This window comes from Oncorhynchus masou, chromosome 24 (genome assembly GCF_036934945.1).
Source record: "Oncorhynchus masou masou isolate Uvic2021 chromosome 24, UVic_Omas_1.1, whole genome shotgun sequence".
Lineage (NCBI taxonomy): Eukaryota > Metazoa > Chordata > Actinopteri > Salmoniformes > Salmonidae > Oncorhynchus > Oncorhynchus masou.
In genome coordinates this window covers 86,214,311-86,232,615 of record NC_088235.1, presented here as the reverse complement: position 1 = coordinate 86,232,615, position 18,305 = coordinate 86,214,311, and the positions used below count along the sequence as shown (strand labels likewise).

Genomic DNA, 18,305 nt, shown 5'->3' with positions numbered 1-18,305 from the left:
AAGCGCATTGATTATTGTGGCGGACTATGTTCTGGTAATATAGTACACTCTGTACTATTGCTTCATTAATTATTCATTCTTCCTCTTGCTCCTCACTGTGCCTGACTGGTGAAAGCATGAGGCTGGAGACTAAAGACAGCATGTAATCCTGGCTCATTTTCCCCTTCCCAGTGGAACTCATTCTACTCTTATTAAAATAACCTAAGGAAATGGTCAAAGTTGATGTTGCTGCTGTTGCAAATGATAACTGTCCCACCGGAGCTTACATACTCCCACATATATATATCATATTGGGACTTTGTTTACCCTACATAAGGTCAAGTTGTTTACTGTCTTTCTTGTAAAACCAAGATCAGTGGTTTTCAACTGGTTTTGCTTGGGAACAAAATCGAACCAGGTTGTCTCGGTCGCGAGGAAATATTCGCATTGTGGAAAAAGAATCACCAAATTACAATCTGCAAGCTATTTTTATTGCTATATTGATAGTAAATGTATCAGTTATAACAAGTTAACAACATTCCCACCTCTCATTGACAATAATACAATGGTGCCCATATTCTTGATGAAGAATGTTAATAAATTCACTGACTTTGGACACAAAATCAACCAAAATAGCGCTGCTGTTAGCTCTATAATGAAAATACTGTGATTGAAGACATTTTTTTTCAGAGATTAATTTATTAACAAATGTAAGTCTTGTGTTCAGGCTGGAGTGTATGTATGTGTGTGTTTATGTATACGTTTGTATAAAAGAAAAAAACATAAAAAGAAAAAAACTGACATCCAGGACCCACTTAAACTACCGTGAACCAAATTTGGGTCTTGACTCACCAGTTGAGAATTGCTGACCTAAATCATATAGGTCCAGATACAGTATGTCATGTTGCTGTTGGTTTTCCAAGTGGGAGACTGGTCTATTGGGCTGCTTAGTGAAGATGTCTGATTTGAAACGCAAAACCAGTTCAGTGTTGACTGGGTGCCAGCACTTGGCCTGGGTTGTGTCTGACTGCTCTATCAGTGCTTATCCAGAGATCCGAGCTCCTGGCTTGGATCCTATTCCCTCAGCGGGACTGAGTCTCTATCCACTATCACTCTCATCCCAGACTACTTGGTTCTCTCTGTGCCCAAAGCTCAGCTCAAATCCTTCATCTTCACTCCCTGTCTTCTCATCTGCCTCTCTGTGTCATCTTAGTGGAGTTGAAATTGAGCACTGCTTATACCCGGGATAATCCTCTCCGTCCTCCCTCTTCTTCTTCTCCTGTTTAATCACACACCAGAGTCGGCCTTAATCTGGCCTTTAATGTGGTGCAGCCAGGGCCGCCTCCATGCTCTCTTGTGTTGAGCAGTGGGGGTGAGACCAAGAAGCTCAGCCACAGAGAGGGCCAATTTCTCTTTCAATAGACTGGGATAATTTGCCCCATTTCAAAGAGAATGAAGCGAGTGGCTAACCTGGGTGCTATCGGAAGCCTTTGATACGTTGCCTTGTGCAGGGCTATTTGGGTGGCCAAGCCCTCCATATGGAAGCAATGGGAAAGTAATCTCGTCAAGCTCAGTGTATTATCACAGGAACATGAATAGACCCACTGAAGTCAGTGTAATCCTCTTCAGCCAGGCCTGAATGTTCATAGTAATTTCAGCAGTTCGAATACCCGAGTCGACAAGGTAAAAAAATAAATCTGTGCCCTTGCAAGGCATTTAACCCTATTTTGCGTCCAGGGACACTGTACTACGATGGCTGACCCTGTAAAACAACACATTTCACTGCACCTATCCAGTGTGCGACAATAAAACATACATACACTGCCATTCAAAAGTTTGGGGTCACTTAGAAATATCCTTGTTTTTGAAAGAAAAGCAAAAAATGGTAAATTTAAAATAACATCAAATTGATCAGAAATAGTGTAGACATTGTTAATGTTGTAAATTACTATTGTAGCTGGAAATGGCAGATTTGTATTTTTATGGAATATCTACATAAGCGTGCAGAGGCCCATTATCAGCAACCATCACTCCTGTGTTCCAATGGTACGTTGTGTTAGCTAATCCCAGTTTCTCATTTTAAAAGACTGACTGATCATTAGAAAACCCTTTTGCAATTATGTTAGCACAGCTGTAAACTGTTCTGATTAAAGAAGCAATAAAACTGTCCGCATTTAGACTAGTTGAGTATCTGAAGCATCAGAATTTGTGGGTTCAATTACAGGCTCAAATGGGTCAGAAACAAAACTTTCTTCTGAAACTCATCAGTCTATTCTTGTTCTGAGAAATGAAGGCTATTCCATGAGAGAAATTGCCAAGAAACTGAAGATCTCGTACACCGCTTTGTACTACTCCCTTCACAGAACAGTGCAAACTGGCTCTAATCAGAATAGAAAGAGTGGGAGGCACCGGTGCACAACTGAGCAAGAGGACAAGTTTTTTTTGTAGTTTTTTTAACCTTTTATTTAATTAGGCAACTCAGTTAAGAACAAATTGTTATTTACAATTACTGCCTAGGAACAGTGGGTTAACTGCCTTGTTCAGGGGCAGAACAACAGATTTTTACATTGTCAGCTTGGGGATTCGATATGGCAACCTGGCCTTCTAGGCAGAGTTCCTCTGTCCAGTGTCTGTTCTGCTCATCTTAATCTTTTCTTTTTATTGGCCAGTCTGAGATATGGCTTTTTCCTTGCTACTCTGCCTAAAAGGCCAGCATCCTGGAGTCGCCTCTTCACTGTTGACGTTGAGACTGGTGTTTTGCGGGTGCTATTTAATGAAGCTGCCAGTTGAAGACTTGTGAGGCGCCTGTATCTCAAACTAGACACTCTAATTTACTTGTCCTCTTGCTCAGTTGTGCACCGGGGCCTCCCACTCCTCTTTCTATTCTGGTTAGAGCCAGTTTGAGCTGTTCTGTGAAGGGAGTAGTACAAGGCGTTGTACGAGATCTTCCATTTCTTAGCAATTTCACACATGGAACTGCCTTCATTTCTCAGAACAAGAATAGACTGATGAGTTTCAGAAGAAAGTTCTTTGTTTCTGGCCATTTTGAGCCTGTAATCGAAACCACAAATGCTGATGTGCCAGATACTCAACTAGTCTAAAGAAGGCCAGTTTTATTGCTACTTTAATCAGCTCAAAAGTTTACAGCTGTGCTAACATAATTGCAAAAGGTTTTTCTAATGGTCAATTAGCCTTTAAAAATGATAAACTTGGATTAGCTAACACAATGTGCCATTGGAACACAGGAATGACGGTTGCTAATAATGGGCCTCTGTGCGCCTATGTAGATGTTCCATTAAAAATCAGCCATTTCCAGCTACAATAGTCATTTACGACATTGACAATGTCTACACTGTATTTCTGATCAATTTGATGTTATTTTTTAATGGATAAAAAAATAGCTTTTCTTTAAAAAAATAAGGACCTTTCTAAGTGACCCCAAACCTTTGAAAGGTAGTGTGTGTGTATACATGTTTGTTTTTTTATCTAGCGTAGCCGAACTATGGAAAAATGTAACAAATGGCTAATGAAAGGCCAGCTGCTGCTGTATACTGCCTTACAATTTCCATAATATCATGGGGTCAATTGAAATGAGATGTTATATTTTCTGCCTTAGGACTTTTGCTCCGAGTCCCACTTGATCCTGTCAGGCTGATCCTATCATCTCACCTTGGCTGGACTGTGATGCAACGTATGTATACCATTTTGCTTCGTAACTGATGTAATCATCTCTAGGCTTATGTCTCTACACCACACAGAAGGCACTCGTGTCTCTCCACTCAGTGGTCCAGTTGGTTTCACATTGCCAAATGTCAAACGAACTAAAACTCCTCAACAAAACCAGGTGTCCATACAAGTAATTTGTTTATTGGACAAAAATGCTCATGCTAAATCATCTACCATTATCATGAAACGCTACTTGTGTGTCCCAATCGTCATATTTATTTTTCAACAACGTGAGAGGAAACCGTGCAATAGCCGCTCTAACTGTGAAGTGAATAGCCAATATTCAGTGGCCTATAGCCCCGTACCCCTAGTCTGCATCGGATGCTCTCATAAATGCGCTGCTATACGGTTAAATCCATATGAATTCAATCACTTTTTGACAGCACCCCTTTTGATTTGAACAAAACCTTCCATAAATATTTGCCCATTGTTGAAGTGAACAGAAAGTTACTCTTTGGATCTGAATGCCCAGACATCTGAGAGAAAGTTTACCTATTTTGCGTACCCCACCATACCATGAAACATCTTCATTACTGGAAAATATGAATGGTTGAGATTTGACATAATTTAAAAGCTTACGAACAAGGGTGTCGAAGTGTTTTTTATAATGTTTATAACAATTTGAATATTTTAACCTTATGTCAATTCTCTAAAAACACATGAACCTCAAATGTTTTTCATATTTGCATATGTTGTTGCTTAGACCTTTCTTTACATCCTAGGGTTTTTGTGTTGTGCCCGCCATCGGTTGAGAAACAACATGCTTTTGAATACAGGGTGGGTGTCATGTTTTGGCTGATAAATGTACTAAAGTTGAAATTTCAACTTTCAAATGGTACCACAAAAAGAGGTCCACAAATCAGAGAATGTTGAGTTGAATGGGAATGAATACCTGTTCTGAAATAACCATCAACCCTCCAAAGGAAACTTACTGAAATCATATAAATATTTGTATTGATTGTAACTGTTTCGGGTAATGCAAGTTCTTGTGCTGTTAGGGGAATAACCTGTGTGTAAATGTAATCTGTTGCTGTATTCTTTTGTGTCATCTGTGATCGTTTTGTTTGTCTTGTGTAGTTTCTTAATCATTGTACCTAAACTCTGTGTAAACATGTATACGCAGGGCCCAGCTGTAAAAGAGACCTTGATCTCAGTCTGTGTTCCTTGAAATAAAGGTATAATAATAGAATAGACATGACCATTAAGTTGATATTCGATGGTGGGTGGACCGGCGTCCATCTTTATGGTACTAATTATAATGAACAAAAATATAAATCTAACATGGAACTATTTCAGCAATTTTTACTGAGTTGTACTTCCTATAGGGAAATCAGTCAATTGATATCAATTCATTAGGCCCAAATCTACGGATTTCACATGACTGGCAGGGGAGCCAGGCCCAGCCAATCCGAATGTGTTTTTCCCCAGAAAATGGTTTTATTACAGACATAAATACTCCTCAGTTTCATCAGCTGTCTGGGTGGCTGGTCTCAGACAATCCCACAGGTGAAGAAGCTGGATGTGAAGGTAGTGCGCTGGAATGTTTACACATCGTTTGCTGTTGTGAGGCCGGTTGACCATATTGCCAAATTCTCTGAAATTACGTTTGAGGCGGTTTATGGTAGAGAAATGAACATTCCATTTTCTGGCAACCACTCTAGTGGACATTCCTGTAATCAGCATGCCAATTGCACGCTCCCTCAACTTGAGACATGTGGTGTTGTGTGGCACAACTGCATATTTTCGAGTGGCCTTTTATTGTCCCCAGCACAAGGTGCACCTGTGTAATGATCATGCTGTTTAATCAGCTTCTTGATATGCCACACCTGGCAGGTGGATGGATTATCTTGGTGAAGGAGGAATATTCACGAACAGGGATGTAAACAAATTTTTGCGCACAATTTTAGAGACGCTTCAGTCATCTTTTATTTCAGCTCATGAAACAGAACCAACACTACATGTTGCGTTTTTAAAATTTTTGTTCAGTATAGAATTAAAAATGTACTTTCAATGTACATTTTCATGGCGTACCAGCTAAGTTACTCTGGTCTGAAGTAATAGGTCCGTTCTATGAATTCTATTTCTATGATTGAAATGAAGCCCACTCTGTATTCAAGAGCACGTGTCTCAACCAATGGTCTGCTACAACAATGTAAAACAAATCAGAGTTTACACATCTTTTTATAATTAATGTTAAGGTTGAGTGTCGTCATTTTTATAGAATATTTTTTAGATACTTTTGGTCATGTGTATGTGGACCACGTGCTTGTCGAACATCTCTTTCCAAAATCATGGGCATTCATATGGAGTTGGTCCCGCTTTTTGCTTCTATAACAGCCACTACTCTTCTGGGAAGGCTTTCCACTAGATGTTGGAACATTGCTGCGGAAACCTGCTTCCATTCAGCCGCTAGCATTGGTGAGGTTGGGCACTGATGTTGGGCGAGTAGGCCTGGCTCGCAGTCGGCGTGCCAATTCATCCCAAGGGTGTTAGATGGGGTTGAGGTCAGGGCTCTGTGCAAGCCAGTCAAGTTCGTCCACACCGATCTCGACAAACCATTTCTGTATGGACCTCGTTTTGTGTACGGGGGCGTTGTCACGCTGAAACGGGAAAGGGCCTTCCCTAAACAGTTGCCAAAAAGTTGGAACCACAGAATAGTCTAGAATGTCATTATATGCTGTAGTGTTAAGATTTCCCTTCACTGTAACTAAGGGGCCTAGCCCAAACCATGAACAACAACCCCAGACCATTTTTTTTCCTCCTCCACCAAACTTTACTGTTGGCACTATGCATTGAGGCAAGTAGCATTCTCCTGGCAGCCGCCAAACCCAGATTCATCTCTCGAACTGCCAGATGGTGAAGCATGATTAATCACTCCAGAGAATGCGTTTCCACTGCTCCAGAGTCCAATGGCGGCGATCTTTACACTACTCCAGCCGATGCTTGGCATTGCACATGGTGATCTTAAACTTGTGTGTGGCTGTTTGGCCAGGGAAACCCATTTTATGAAGCTCCCGACGAACAGTTATTGTGCTGACGTTGGTTCCAGTGGCAGTTTGGAACTCAGTAATGAGTGTTGCAACCAAGGATAGACTACTTTTACAAGCTTTAGCACTAGGCGGTCCCGTTCTGTGAGCTTGTGTGGCCTACCACTTCGCGGCTTAGCCTTTGTTGCTCCTAGACGTTTCCACTTCACAATAACAGCACAGGGCAGAAATTTGACGAACTGACTTGTTGGAAAGGTGGCATCCTATGACGGTGCCACGTTGAAAGTCACTAAGCTCTTCAATAAGGCCATTTTCATTTTTGTCTATGGAGGTTGTATGGCTGTTTGCTTGATTTTATACACCTGTCAGAAACGGCTGTGGCAGAAATACCCGAATCCGTTAATTTGAAGGGGTGTCCACATACTGTGTCTATGTAAACTCAGCAAAAAAAGAAACGGCCCTTTTTCAGGATCCTGTCTTTCAAAGGTAATTTGTAAAAATCCAAATATAACTTCACAGATCTTCTTTAAGGGTTTAAACACTGTTTCCGATGTTTGTTCAATGAACCATAAACAATTAATGAACACGCACCTGTGGAACGGTCATTAACCTCTCTGGGATATGTGGGGCAAAAAGCCAGAGAAAATACAGAGCGCCAAATTCAAATAAATTACTATAAAAATCAAACTTTCATGAAATTACACATGTAAGATACCAAATTAAAGCTACACGTGTTCTGAATCCAACCAACATGTCAGATTTCAAAAAGGCTTTTCGGGGAAAGCAAACTATGCTATTATCTGAGCATAGCACCATAGTAAACAAAGCGAGAACATACAGTGGGGCAAAAAAGTATTTAGTCAGCCACCAATTGTGCAAGTTCTCCTACTTAAAAAGATGAGAGGAAAATAAGTATTTGGTCACCTACAAACAAGCAAGATTTCTGGCTCTCACAGACCTGTAACTTCTTCTTTAATAGGCTCCTCTGTCCTCCACTCGTTACATGTATTAATGGCTTGAACTTGTTATCAGTATGAAAGACACCTGTCCACAACCTCAGTCACACCAAACTCCACTCTGGCCAAGACCAAAGAGCTGTCAAGGGACACCAGAAACAAAATTGTTGACCTGCACCAGGCTGGGAAGACTGAATCTGCAAAAGGAAAGCAGCTTGGTTTGAAGAAATCAGCTGTGGGAGCAATTATTAGGAAATGGAAGACATACAAGACCACTGATAATCTCCCTCGATCTGGGGCACCATGCAAGATCTCACCCCATGGGGTCAAAATAATCACAAGAACGGTGAGCAAAAATCCCAGAACCACACGGGGGGACCTAGTGAATGACCTGCAGAGAGCTGGGACCAAAGTAACAAAGCCTACCATCAGTAACACACTACGCCGCCAGGGACTCAAATCCTGCAGTGCCAGACATTTCCCCCTGCTTAAGCCAGTACATGTCCAGGCCCGTCTGAAGTTTGCTAGATAGCATTTGGATGATCCAGAAGAAGATTGGGAGAATGTCATATGGTCAGATGAAACCAAAATAGAACTTTATGGTAAAAATTCAACTCGTCGTGTTTGGAGGACAAAGAATGCTGAGTTGCATCCAAAAAACACCATACCTACTGTGAAGCATGGGGGTGGAAACATCATGCTTTGGGGCTGTTTTTCTGCAAAGGGACCATGACGACTGATCCGTGTAAAGGAAAGAATGAATGGGGCCACGTATTGTGAGATTTTGAGTGAAAACCTCCTTCCATCAGCAAGGGCATTGAAGATGAAACGTGGCTGGGCCTTTCAGCATGACAATGATCCCAAACACACCGCCCGGACAATGAAGGAGTGGCTTCGTAAGAAGCATTTCAAGGTCCTGGAGTGGCCTAGCCAGTCTCCAGATCTCAACCCCATAAAAAATCTTTGGAGGGAGTTGAAAGTCCGTGTTGCCCAGCAACAGCCCCAAAACATCATTGCTCTAGAGGAGATCTGCATGGAGGACTGGGCCAAAATACCAGCAACAGTGTGTGAAAACCTTGTGAAGACTTACAGAAAACGTTTGACCTCTGTCATTGCCAACAAAGGGTATATAACAAAGTATTGAGAAACTTTTGTTATTGACCAAATACTTATTTTCCACCATTATTTGCAAATACATTCATTAAAAATCCTACAATTTGATTTTCTGGATTTTTTTCCCCCTCATTATGTCTGTCATAGTTGAAGTGTACCTATGATAAATTACAGGCAGCTCGTCTTTTTAAGTGGGAGAACTTGCACAATTTGTGGCTGACTAAATTATTTTTTGCCCCACTGTACACTCAATTGGAATTTGGTAGCATTGCCTTTAAATTGTTGAACTTGGGTCAAACGTTTCAGGACGCCTTCCACAAGCTTCCCACAATAAGTTGGGTGAATTTTGGCCCATTCCTCCTGACAGAGCTGGTGTAACTGAGTCAGGTTTGTAGGCCTCCTTGCTCACACACGCTTTTTCAGTTATGCCAACAAATCTTCTATAGGAGTTAGGTCAGGGCTTTGTGATGGCCCCTCCAATACCTTGACTTTTGTCCTTTAGCCATTTTGCCACAACTTTGGAAGTTTGCTTGAGGTCATTATCCCAGAAGACCCATTTGCGTCCAAGCTTTAACTTCCTGACTGATTTCTTGAGATGTTGCTTCAATATATCCACATAATTTTCCTCCCTCCATGAAGCTTTCTATTTTGTAAAGTGCACAAATCCCTCCCCCACAACATGATGCTGCCAACTGTGCTTCACAATTGGGACGATGTTCTCCCCCCTTTCCTCCAAACATAACGATGGTCATTATGGCCAAACAATTCTATCTTTGTTTCATCAGACCAGAGGACATTTCTCCAAAAAGTGCAATCTTTGTCCCCATCTGCAGTTGCAAACTGTAGTCTGGCTTTTTTTATGGAGGTTTTGGAGCAGTGGCTTCTTCCTTGCTGAGCGGCCTTTCAGGTTATGTCGATATAGGACGCGTTTTACTGTGGATATAGATACTTTTGTACCTGTTTCCTCCAGCATCTTCACAAGGTCCTTTGCTATTGTTCAAGGATTGATTTGCACTTTTCGCACCAAAGTACATTCATCTCTGAGACAGAATGCATCTCCTTCCTGAGCGGTATGACGGCTGCGTGTTCCCATGGTGTTTATACTTGCGTATTATTGTTTGTACAGATGAACGTGGTACTTTCATGAATTTGGAAATTGGTCCCAAGGATGAACCAGACTTGTGGAGTTCTAAAATGTTCTTTCTGAGGTATTGGCTGTTTTCTTTTAATTTTCCCATGATGTCAAGCAAAGAGGTACTGAGTTTGAAGGTAGGCCTTGAAATACATCCACAGGTACACCTCCAATTGACTCAAATGATGCCAATTAGCCTACCAGGAGCTTCTAAAGCCATGACATAATTTTCTGTAATTTTCCAAGCTGCTTAAAGGCACAGTCAACTTAGTGTATGTAAACCACGGGAATTGTGATACAGTGAATAATAAGTGAAATCATCTGTCTGGTAACAATTGTTGTAAAAATTACTTGTGTCATGCACAACGTAGATGTCTTAACCAACTTGTCAAAACTAGTTTGTTAACAAGAAATTTGTGGAGTGGTTGAAAAACGAGTTTTAATGAATCAAATCAAAGTTTATTTGTCAAGTGTGACGAATACAGCAGGTGTAGTAGACCTTACAGTGAAATGCTTACTTACAGGCTCTAACCAACAGTGCAAAAAAGGTGTTAGGTGAACAATAGGGAAGTAAAGAAATAAAACAACAGTAAAAAGACAGGCTATATACAGTAGCGAGGATATAAAAGTAGCGAGGCTTCATACAGACACCGGTTAGTCAGGCTGATTTGAGGTAGTATGTACATGTAGATTTGGTTAAAGTGACTATGCATATATGATGAACAGAGAGTAGCAGTAGCGTAAAATAGGGGTTGGTGGTGGGTGGCGGGACTCAATCCAGATAGCCCGGTTAGCCAATGTGCGTGAGCACTGGTTGGTGGGGCACAATTGAGGAATTATGTACATGAATGTATAGTTAAAGTGACTATGCAGGAATGATAAACAGAGTTGCAGCAGCGTAAAAATAGGGGGGGGGTGCCCACAATGACAATAGTCCGGGTAGCCATTTGATTACCTGTTCAGGAGTCTTATGGCTTGGGGGTAAAAACTGTTGAGAAACCTTTTTGTCCTAGACTTGGCACTCCGGTACCGCTTGCCATGCGGTAGTAGAGAGAACAGTCTATGACTGGGGTGGCTGTGGTCTTTGACAATTTTTAGGGCCTTCCTCTGACACCGCCTGGTATAGAGGTCCTGGATGGCAGGCAGCTTAGCCCCAGTGACATACTGTATGTTATTTTTTTATTTATTTAACTAGTTAAAAACACTTTCTTATTTTCAATGACAGCCTAGAAACGGTGGGTTAACTGCCTCGTTCAGGGGCAGAATGACAGATTTTCACCTTGTCAGCTCGGGGGAACCAATCTTGCAACCTTACAGTTAACTCGTCCAACGCAATAACGACCTGTCTCTCTCTCGTTGCACTCCACAAGGAGACTGCCTGTTACGCAAATGCAGTAAGCCAAGGTAAGTTGCTACCTAGCATTAAACTTCTTATAAAAACAATCATAATCACTAGTTAACTACACATGGTTGATGATATTGCTAGATAATATCTAGTAATATTGTGTCCTGCGTTGCATTTAATCTGACTGAGCATACAAGTATCTAAGTATCTGACTGAGCGGTGGTAGGCAGAAGCAGGCGTGTAAACATTCTTTCAAACAGCACTCTTGTGCGTTTTGCCAGCAGCTCTTTGTTGTGCGTCAAGCATTGCGCTGTTTATGACTTCAAACCTATCTTCATGTAAAATATGACTCTGATCATTGTACAAGAAGCCCATTTTCTGGCTATTTATACCAGAAAGAGCATGGTGGGACTCCCCATAATAGAGGAATAAAACATCAAAGTGGAGTATGGCTGGCTAGTTAGCACGCACTACTCGCTCTGAGCCTTGGGGTGGTTGTTTCCCTTGCTCTGCATGGGTAACGCTGCTTCGATGTGGTGGCTGTTGTCGTTGTGTTGCTGGTTCGAGCCCTGGGAGGAGCTAGGAGAGGGACGGAAGCTATACTGTTACACTGGCAATACTGAAGTGCCTATAAGAACATCCAATAGTCAAAGGTTAATGAAATACAAATGTTATAGAGAGAAATAGTCCTATAATTCCTATAATAACTACAACCTAAAACTTCTTACCTGGGAATATTGAAGACTCATGTTAAAAGGAACCACCAGCTTTCATATGTTCTCATGTTCTGAGCAAGAAACGTTAACGTTAGCTTTCTTACATAGCACATATTGCACTTTTACTTTCTTCTACAACACTTTGTTTTTGCATTATTTAAACCAAATTGAACATGTTTCATTATTTACTTGAGGCTAAATTGATTTTATTGATGTATTACATTAAGTTAAAATAAGTGTTCATTCAGTATTGTTGTAATTGTCATTATTACAAATACATTTTTTTTTTAAGTTTTAAATCTGCCGATTTTAATCGGTATCGGCTTTTTTGGTCCTCCAATAATCGGTATAGGTATCTGCGTTAAAAAAATCATAATCTGTCGACCTCTACTCTGTAGTGCCTTGCAGTCAGAGGCAGAGCAATTGCCGTACCAGGCAGTGATGCAACCGGTCAGGATGCTCTCGATGTTGCAGCTGTAGAACCTTTTGAGGATCTCAGGACCCATGCCAAATCTTTTTAGTTTTCTTAGGGGGAATAGGCATTGTCGTGCCCTTTTCACGACTGTCTTGGTATGTTTGGACCATTCTAGTTTGTTGTAGATGTGGACACCAAGGAACTTGAAGCTCTCAACCTGCTCCACTACAGCCCCGTCAATGAGAATGGGGTCGTGCTCGGTCCTCCTTTTCCTGTAGTCCACAATCATCTCCTTTGTCTTGGTTACGTTGAGGGATATGTTGTTATTCTGGCACCACCGGGCCAGGTCTCTGACCTCCTCCCTATAGGCTGTCTTATGGTTGTCGGTGATCAGGTCTACCACTGTTGTGTCGTCTACAAACTTAATGATGGTGTTGGAGTTGTGCCTGACCATGCAGTCGTGGGTTAACAGAGGACTAAGCACACACCCCTGGGGAGCTCCAGTGTTGAGGATTAGCTTGTGAGATGTGTTCCTACCTCCCCTCCAAGATCCAGTTGCAGAGGGAGGTGTTTAGTCCCAGAATCCTTAGCTTTAAGGGTACTATGGTGTTGAACGCTGAGCTGTAGTCAATGAATAGCATTCTCACATAAATGTTCCTTTTGTCCAGTTGGGATAGGGCAATGTGGAGTGCAATAAAGATTGTACATCTGTGGATCTGTTTGGGCGATATGCAAATTGGAGTGGGTCTAGGGTTTCTGGGATAATGGTGAGCCATTACCAAACTTTCAAGGCACTTCATGGCTACGGAAGTGAGTGCTATGGGTCTGTAGTCATTTGCCTTTGTGTTCTTGGGCACAGGGACTATGGTGGTCTGCTTGAAACATGTTGGTATTACAGACTCAATCAGGGACTTGTTGAAAATGTCAGTGAAGACACCTGACAGTTGGTCAGCACATGCCCTGGAGCACACATCCTGGTAATCCGTCTGGCCCCACAGCCTTGTGTATGTTGACCTGTTTAAAGGTCTTACTCACGTCGGCTACGAAGAGCGTGATCACACAGTCGTCCGGAACAGCTGATGCTCTCATACATGCCTCAGTGTTGCTTGCCTCGAAGTGAGCATAGAAGTGATTTAGCTCGTCTGGTAGGCTCGTGTCACTGGACAGCACGCGGCTGTGCTTCCCTTTAGTCTGTAATAGTTTGCAAGCCCTGCCACATAAGACGAGTGTCGGAGCCGGTGTAGTACAATTCAATCTTAGCCCTGTATTGACGCTTTGCCTTAGTGATGGTTCGTTGCAGGGCATAGCAGGATTTTTTTGTAAGCTTCTGTGTTAGATTCCCGCACCTTGAAAGCGGCAGCTCTACACTTTAGCTCAGTGCGAATGTTGCCTGTAATCCGTGGCTTCTGGTTGGGGTATGTACGTACAGTCACTGGGGCGGACGTCCTCGATGCACTTATTGATAAAGCCAGTGACTGGTGTGGTGTACTCCTCAATGCCATCGGAATAATCCCGGAACATGTTCCAGTCTGTGATAGCAAAACATTCCTGTAGTTTAGCATCTGCTTCATCTGACCACTTTTTTTTATAGACCGAGTCACTGGTGCTTCCTGCTTTAATTTTTGCTTGTACGCAGGAATCGGGAGAATAGACTTGTGGTCGGATTTACCAAACTATTGTATGTAAACTTCCGACTTCAATTGTGTGTGTGTGTGTATTATCGAATAGCTTGACAACCCTGTTTTGTCAGCTTTAAAATTATATCCAACTCCACTATTTATCTTTTCCAGTGATTAAGACATAGATGTCTCATGGTATGTTGGGGTATGCCAAATGCGTCAACTTTGAGCACTTTTATCTCCTGAATGTTTTGGGTAAACGCACCAAAGTTCAGAAAAACCTCTCAAAACCAATTCGGTGTGAAAGCCCCCTAAAACCAGAAAGCTCAGACTCATCTTATTAAATACTTCCCACCGCTTGAACCTGTGTCATCACCTGGATCCTGGCTAGGTTGGGTTAGCCAGGGTTAGTCATCTTCTCTACAGGAATCTGGTAGTTTCATATTAATCAATGCTCTTAGGTTTCTCCTGCTTTCATACCCCACCACACAACCTCTTAGAGTACTCTACACGTTTACGCTTGAAAGAGCCTGTGGCTAAGCATGTTATTGTGTTAAAGGCAGGTGTGGACTCAGTACCATAAGGGAGAAGGTAGGAGCATCTCTGGCTTCAAACCTGTCATTTGTTCTCTGAGATGAAGAGGAGGATGTAAAGTGAGCATCACTCATGGTGTTCTGTTCTGGCATTCCACCCAGGTCTTTGTTGTGTCAATGGGAGAGTGACTGGGAGGGTCTGCCTTTGGCCCTGGTGAGGGAAACACTGACTGGGACAGGTTCTCAGAAACAGTGATCCAGTAAACACTGTGTCTAGAATAGATTCTCAGGAATCTATTCTTCTTCTCCTGAGTGATGCTGCTGAGTGGTGATTAGTTGGTTACAATATCACCCCATCCGATTGGGAAAGACCCTCTTATCGGTCTGCCTGTCTGAGCCTCTCTTGGGATCTGCTGGATCGAATCCTTATGGTGAATGATGCAAATCATACCTCCACCCTTCTGCTGTGTCACAGAGCCCAGCCCAGCACAACACAACGGTAGACTACTGCCAGACCAGGAAGAACAAGTACTTCAGGTAGTACAAACTGAGTGAACCAATGAGCTGCACACATGTTACAAAATAGAGGTTCTCTTGAAATGTTTTAGTAAACAGAACGAGCAGGCACATCTATGGAGGCATGACAAATGCCATGACTTTCAAGTGACTTAATTTTCCACTCATCACTTTTCATTGTTCCAAACTAACAATACTGTGTACTGTAACTTAGCATTTTGCAGGAGTTAATTGAGACAATAATAGTGTGGTGTTGTATTTTGGTTTTGCTCACACAAACATCAACATGAACATGGATGGAATATTTTTCAGCCTCACTATGTGCATCCTGAAGAGGAGGATTAAAGGCAGAATGTGAGGCATTGTGGATGGCCTTCCTCTAGTCCACTGCAGAGAGTTATATAGACCAATACTTACTGTGTTGTGAGTGAGCCTGGAGGGACGCACTTACTCCACATTAACCAATTAAAGGGCCATGGTGGGCAGGCAATGGGCTAGAGCACCATTATTAGGGTGACTGATTTACACTGTCCAGTCTGTATACTGTATGCCTAGTGGAGCACATGCTATAGATGAATGGTACATGGTGTTTCCCAACACCCCGGTGTCTCGTTATTTGCTCACTGACATTTGTGGGAGTAGGATGTAGATGAGTAGGGGGGGGTCCTGCTCGTAAGGCTTATTACTAGCACAGCTAAGGCGCTGGCCAGACCTAAAGGGCTCGGGTGCTATCCTCTTCCATTATGGTTTGTACAACCATCGCCACTTCTAAAGCCCCTCAAATCTGTCTGGATCCAACTTCAGCTGTTCATTTTAATCCCCCTGATTAGGAAAAGTTGGGAATCAATTATGGTAATTGTGAGTGTTTCCTAAATGTGTTGGCCTAATTCAATAGTTGGGTGATCTGTGTTTTTAAGGAAGGTTTCGTGATTTAGAATTGTCTCTGTTTTTTTGGGTTGTGTTTATTGTTCTAAATGCTTTCCCCAGCAGTGCTGTTGAACAATGTAACTCAACTCTGGAAGAATATTATTAGTTCCTGCTGTGTTGAAATCAGGTTGCATGGAAGACTTGTCAAGTTGATACTAATGCTCACTTTGCCTGGAGGTAATCAATTAAGGATGACAATCCACTTTTCCTAATCAAACCAACACCCAGAGATCGACTCCCCACTGTTGTGATTTGATGTGAATGGGTAATTTATGTGTCCTCGTTAACAACAACAGATGGCTACTGCCAACTCTACCTCTCCTCAGCCACTCAGCCTCTCCACTAGATTGCTGCATGGGGATCTCTGTCTGTACAACTGCCCTCTTCAGAGTGGAGTAGAAGTGGCACTGTCCTCTGCAGTCCATGTCTGTTCAGCTAAAAGCATGTCTGTCTGTTCTGACCCACTGGTCCTCCAGCTAAAGGCCTGTCTGTCTGTTCTGATCCTCTAACCAAAGGCCTGTCTGTCTGTGTTCATCCCACATTAATTCTCTGGCTGTTTGGCCTGGCAGCGACAGGATTTGTCGTGTGTGCCTCTCATCCGTGACATTGTCTCAGCTTATTGTTAACATTTCCTCCAGCTCTCTATCTGAAAGCTGTGATCATTCAGGAGGTATTTATAGCCATGATGTTGCTTTGTTTTGCTCCGTGGCTTAAGATATTCCCAGGCCAGCGGGCAGTAGTGCATAATGCTGCTTGTGGTTTAGATGGTTTCAGTGGTGTCTCCTTGTAATACTCATAACTAGCTAACTGTTTTACACTGACTGAGGCCTGGTCATGTGTTGTGTTAAGCTATGTATTCTGACAGGGCACAGTGAAAGGATTCACATGTGGTCCTGCACAGGGATTGGGAGGGTGCAGGGGTGGCTGGTTCAGCTGCCACTTGCCTGGACAGACCCTACCAACAGCTGCAGGAGTGGTAGAGGGTGGGGTATGGTGACCAGGGGGGTCGGTCTCTCAATATGCCCATTGAGCTGAAGCAGAACTGGAGGGGCACCACTGTCTCAGCTGTCTGGGGCTGGAACTGTGCCTGCTGCTCATACCCAAACACTGGTCAAGTCCCTGCTAACAGTCCTCTGCCCTCTGCAACTGCACAAAGGCACACACACGTACACACGCACCCATACAGGCACACGACGTACCTCATGCATGACATACCAACTGGTGTGGGTCAATCTCAAGTTGTTAACAGCTTCACTGAGGAATAGTCAACCAGATTCAGCTGCGGGCAGAATTTTTTGAGGATGGTCAAGGGGCCGGAACATAATTACAAATAATTTGTAACCATGCTTACATTTGTATGTGATGACATGTATCTCTCTATTGTGCATGGAATACTTGGAACAGAGTTGGTATTTTTACTGTCTTGTGTCCAAAATATATACAGTACCAGTCAAAAGGTTGGATACACCCACTCATTCCAGGGTTTTTCTTTATTTTTACTGTTTTCTACATTGTAGGATAATAGTGAAGACGTCAAAACTATGAAATAACACATGGAATCATGTAGTGACCAAAAAGGCTTAAACAAATCAAAATATATTTGAGATAATTCAAAGTAGCCACCCTTTACCTTGATGACAGCTTTGCACACTCTTGGCATTCTCTCAACCATCTTCATGAGGTAGTCACCTGGAATGCATTTCAATTTACAGGTGTGCCTTGTTAAAAATTAATTTGTGGAATTTCTTTCCTTCTTAATGCGTTTGAGCCAATCAGTTGTGTTGTGACAAGGTAAGGGTGGTATACAAAAAATAGCCCTGATTGGTAAAAGACCAATTACATATTATGGCAGGAACAGCTCAAATAAGCAAAGAGAAACGACAGTCCATCATTACTTTAAGACATGAAGGTCAGTCAATGTGTAAAATTGAGAACTTTGAATGTTTATTCAAGTGTAGTCGCAAAAACCATCAAGCGCTATGATGAAACTGGCTCTTGGAAAGGAAACTGGAAAGGAAAACCACATGTTAACTCTGCTGCAGAGGATAAGTTCATTATTTACCAGCCTCAGAAATTGCAGCCCAAATAAATGATTCACAGAGTTCAAGTAACAGACACATCTGAACACGAACTGTTCAGAGGAGACTGCGTGAATCAGGGCATCATGGTTGAATTTCTACCAAGAAACCAGTACTAAAAGACACCAATCAGAAGGCTTTCTAGTCCAAGAAACATGAACATTAGACCGGTGGAAATCTGTCCTTTTGGTCTTTGTGAGATGCAGAGTTGGTGAGCGGATCTCTGCATGTGCGGTTCCTACCGTGAAGCATAGAGGAGGTGG

At 42.4% G+C, this 18,305-nt stretch overlaps 1 protein-coding gene across 3 annotated transcripts in view; it reads left to right on the top strand.

The window, feature by feature from the left end:
• LOC135512903 (tyrosine-protein kinase ABL2-like) overlaps window positions 1–18,305 on the top strand; it is a 37,576-nt gene that overhangs the window by 3,552 nt on the left and 15,719 nt on the right. For all 3 annotated transcript variants that reach the window (XM_064935398.1, XM_064935399.1, XM_064935400.1), the window contains exon 2: window positions 3,596–3,670. In XM_064935398.1, the coding sequence (XP_064791470.1) occupies window positions 3,596–3,670 (75 nt within the window). The remainder of the gene's footprint in view (window positions 1–3,595; window positions 3,671–18,305) is intronic.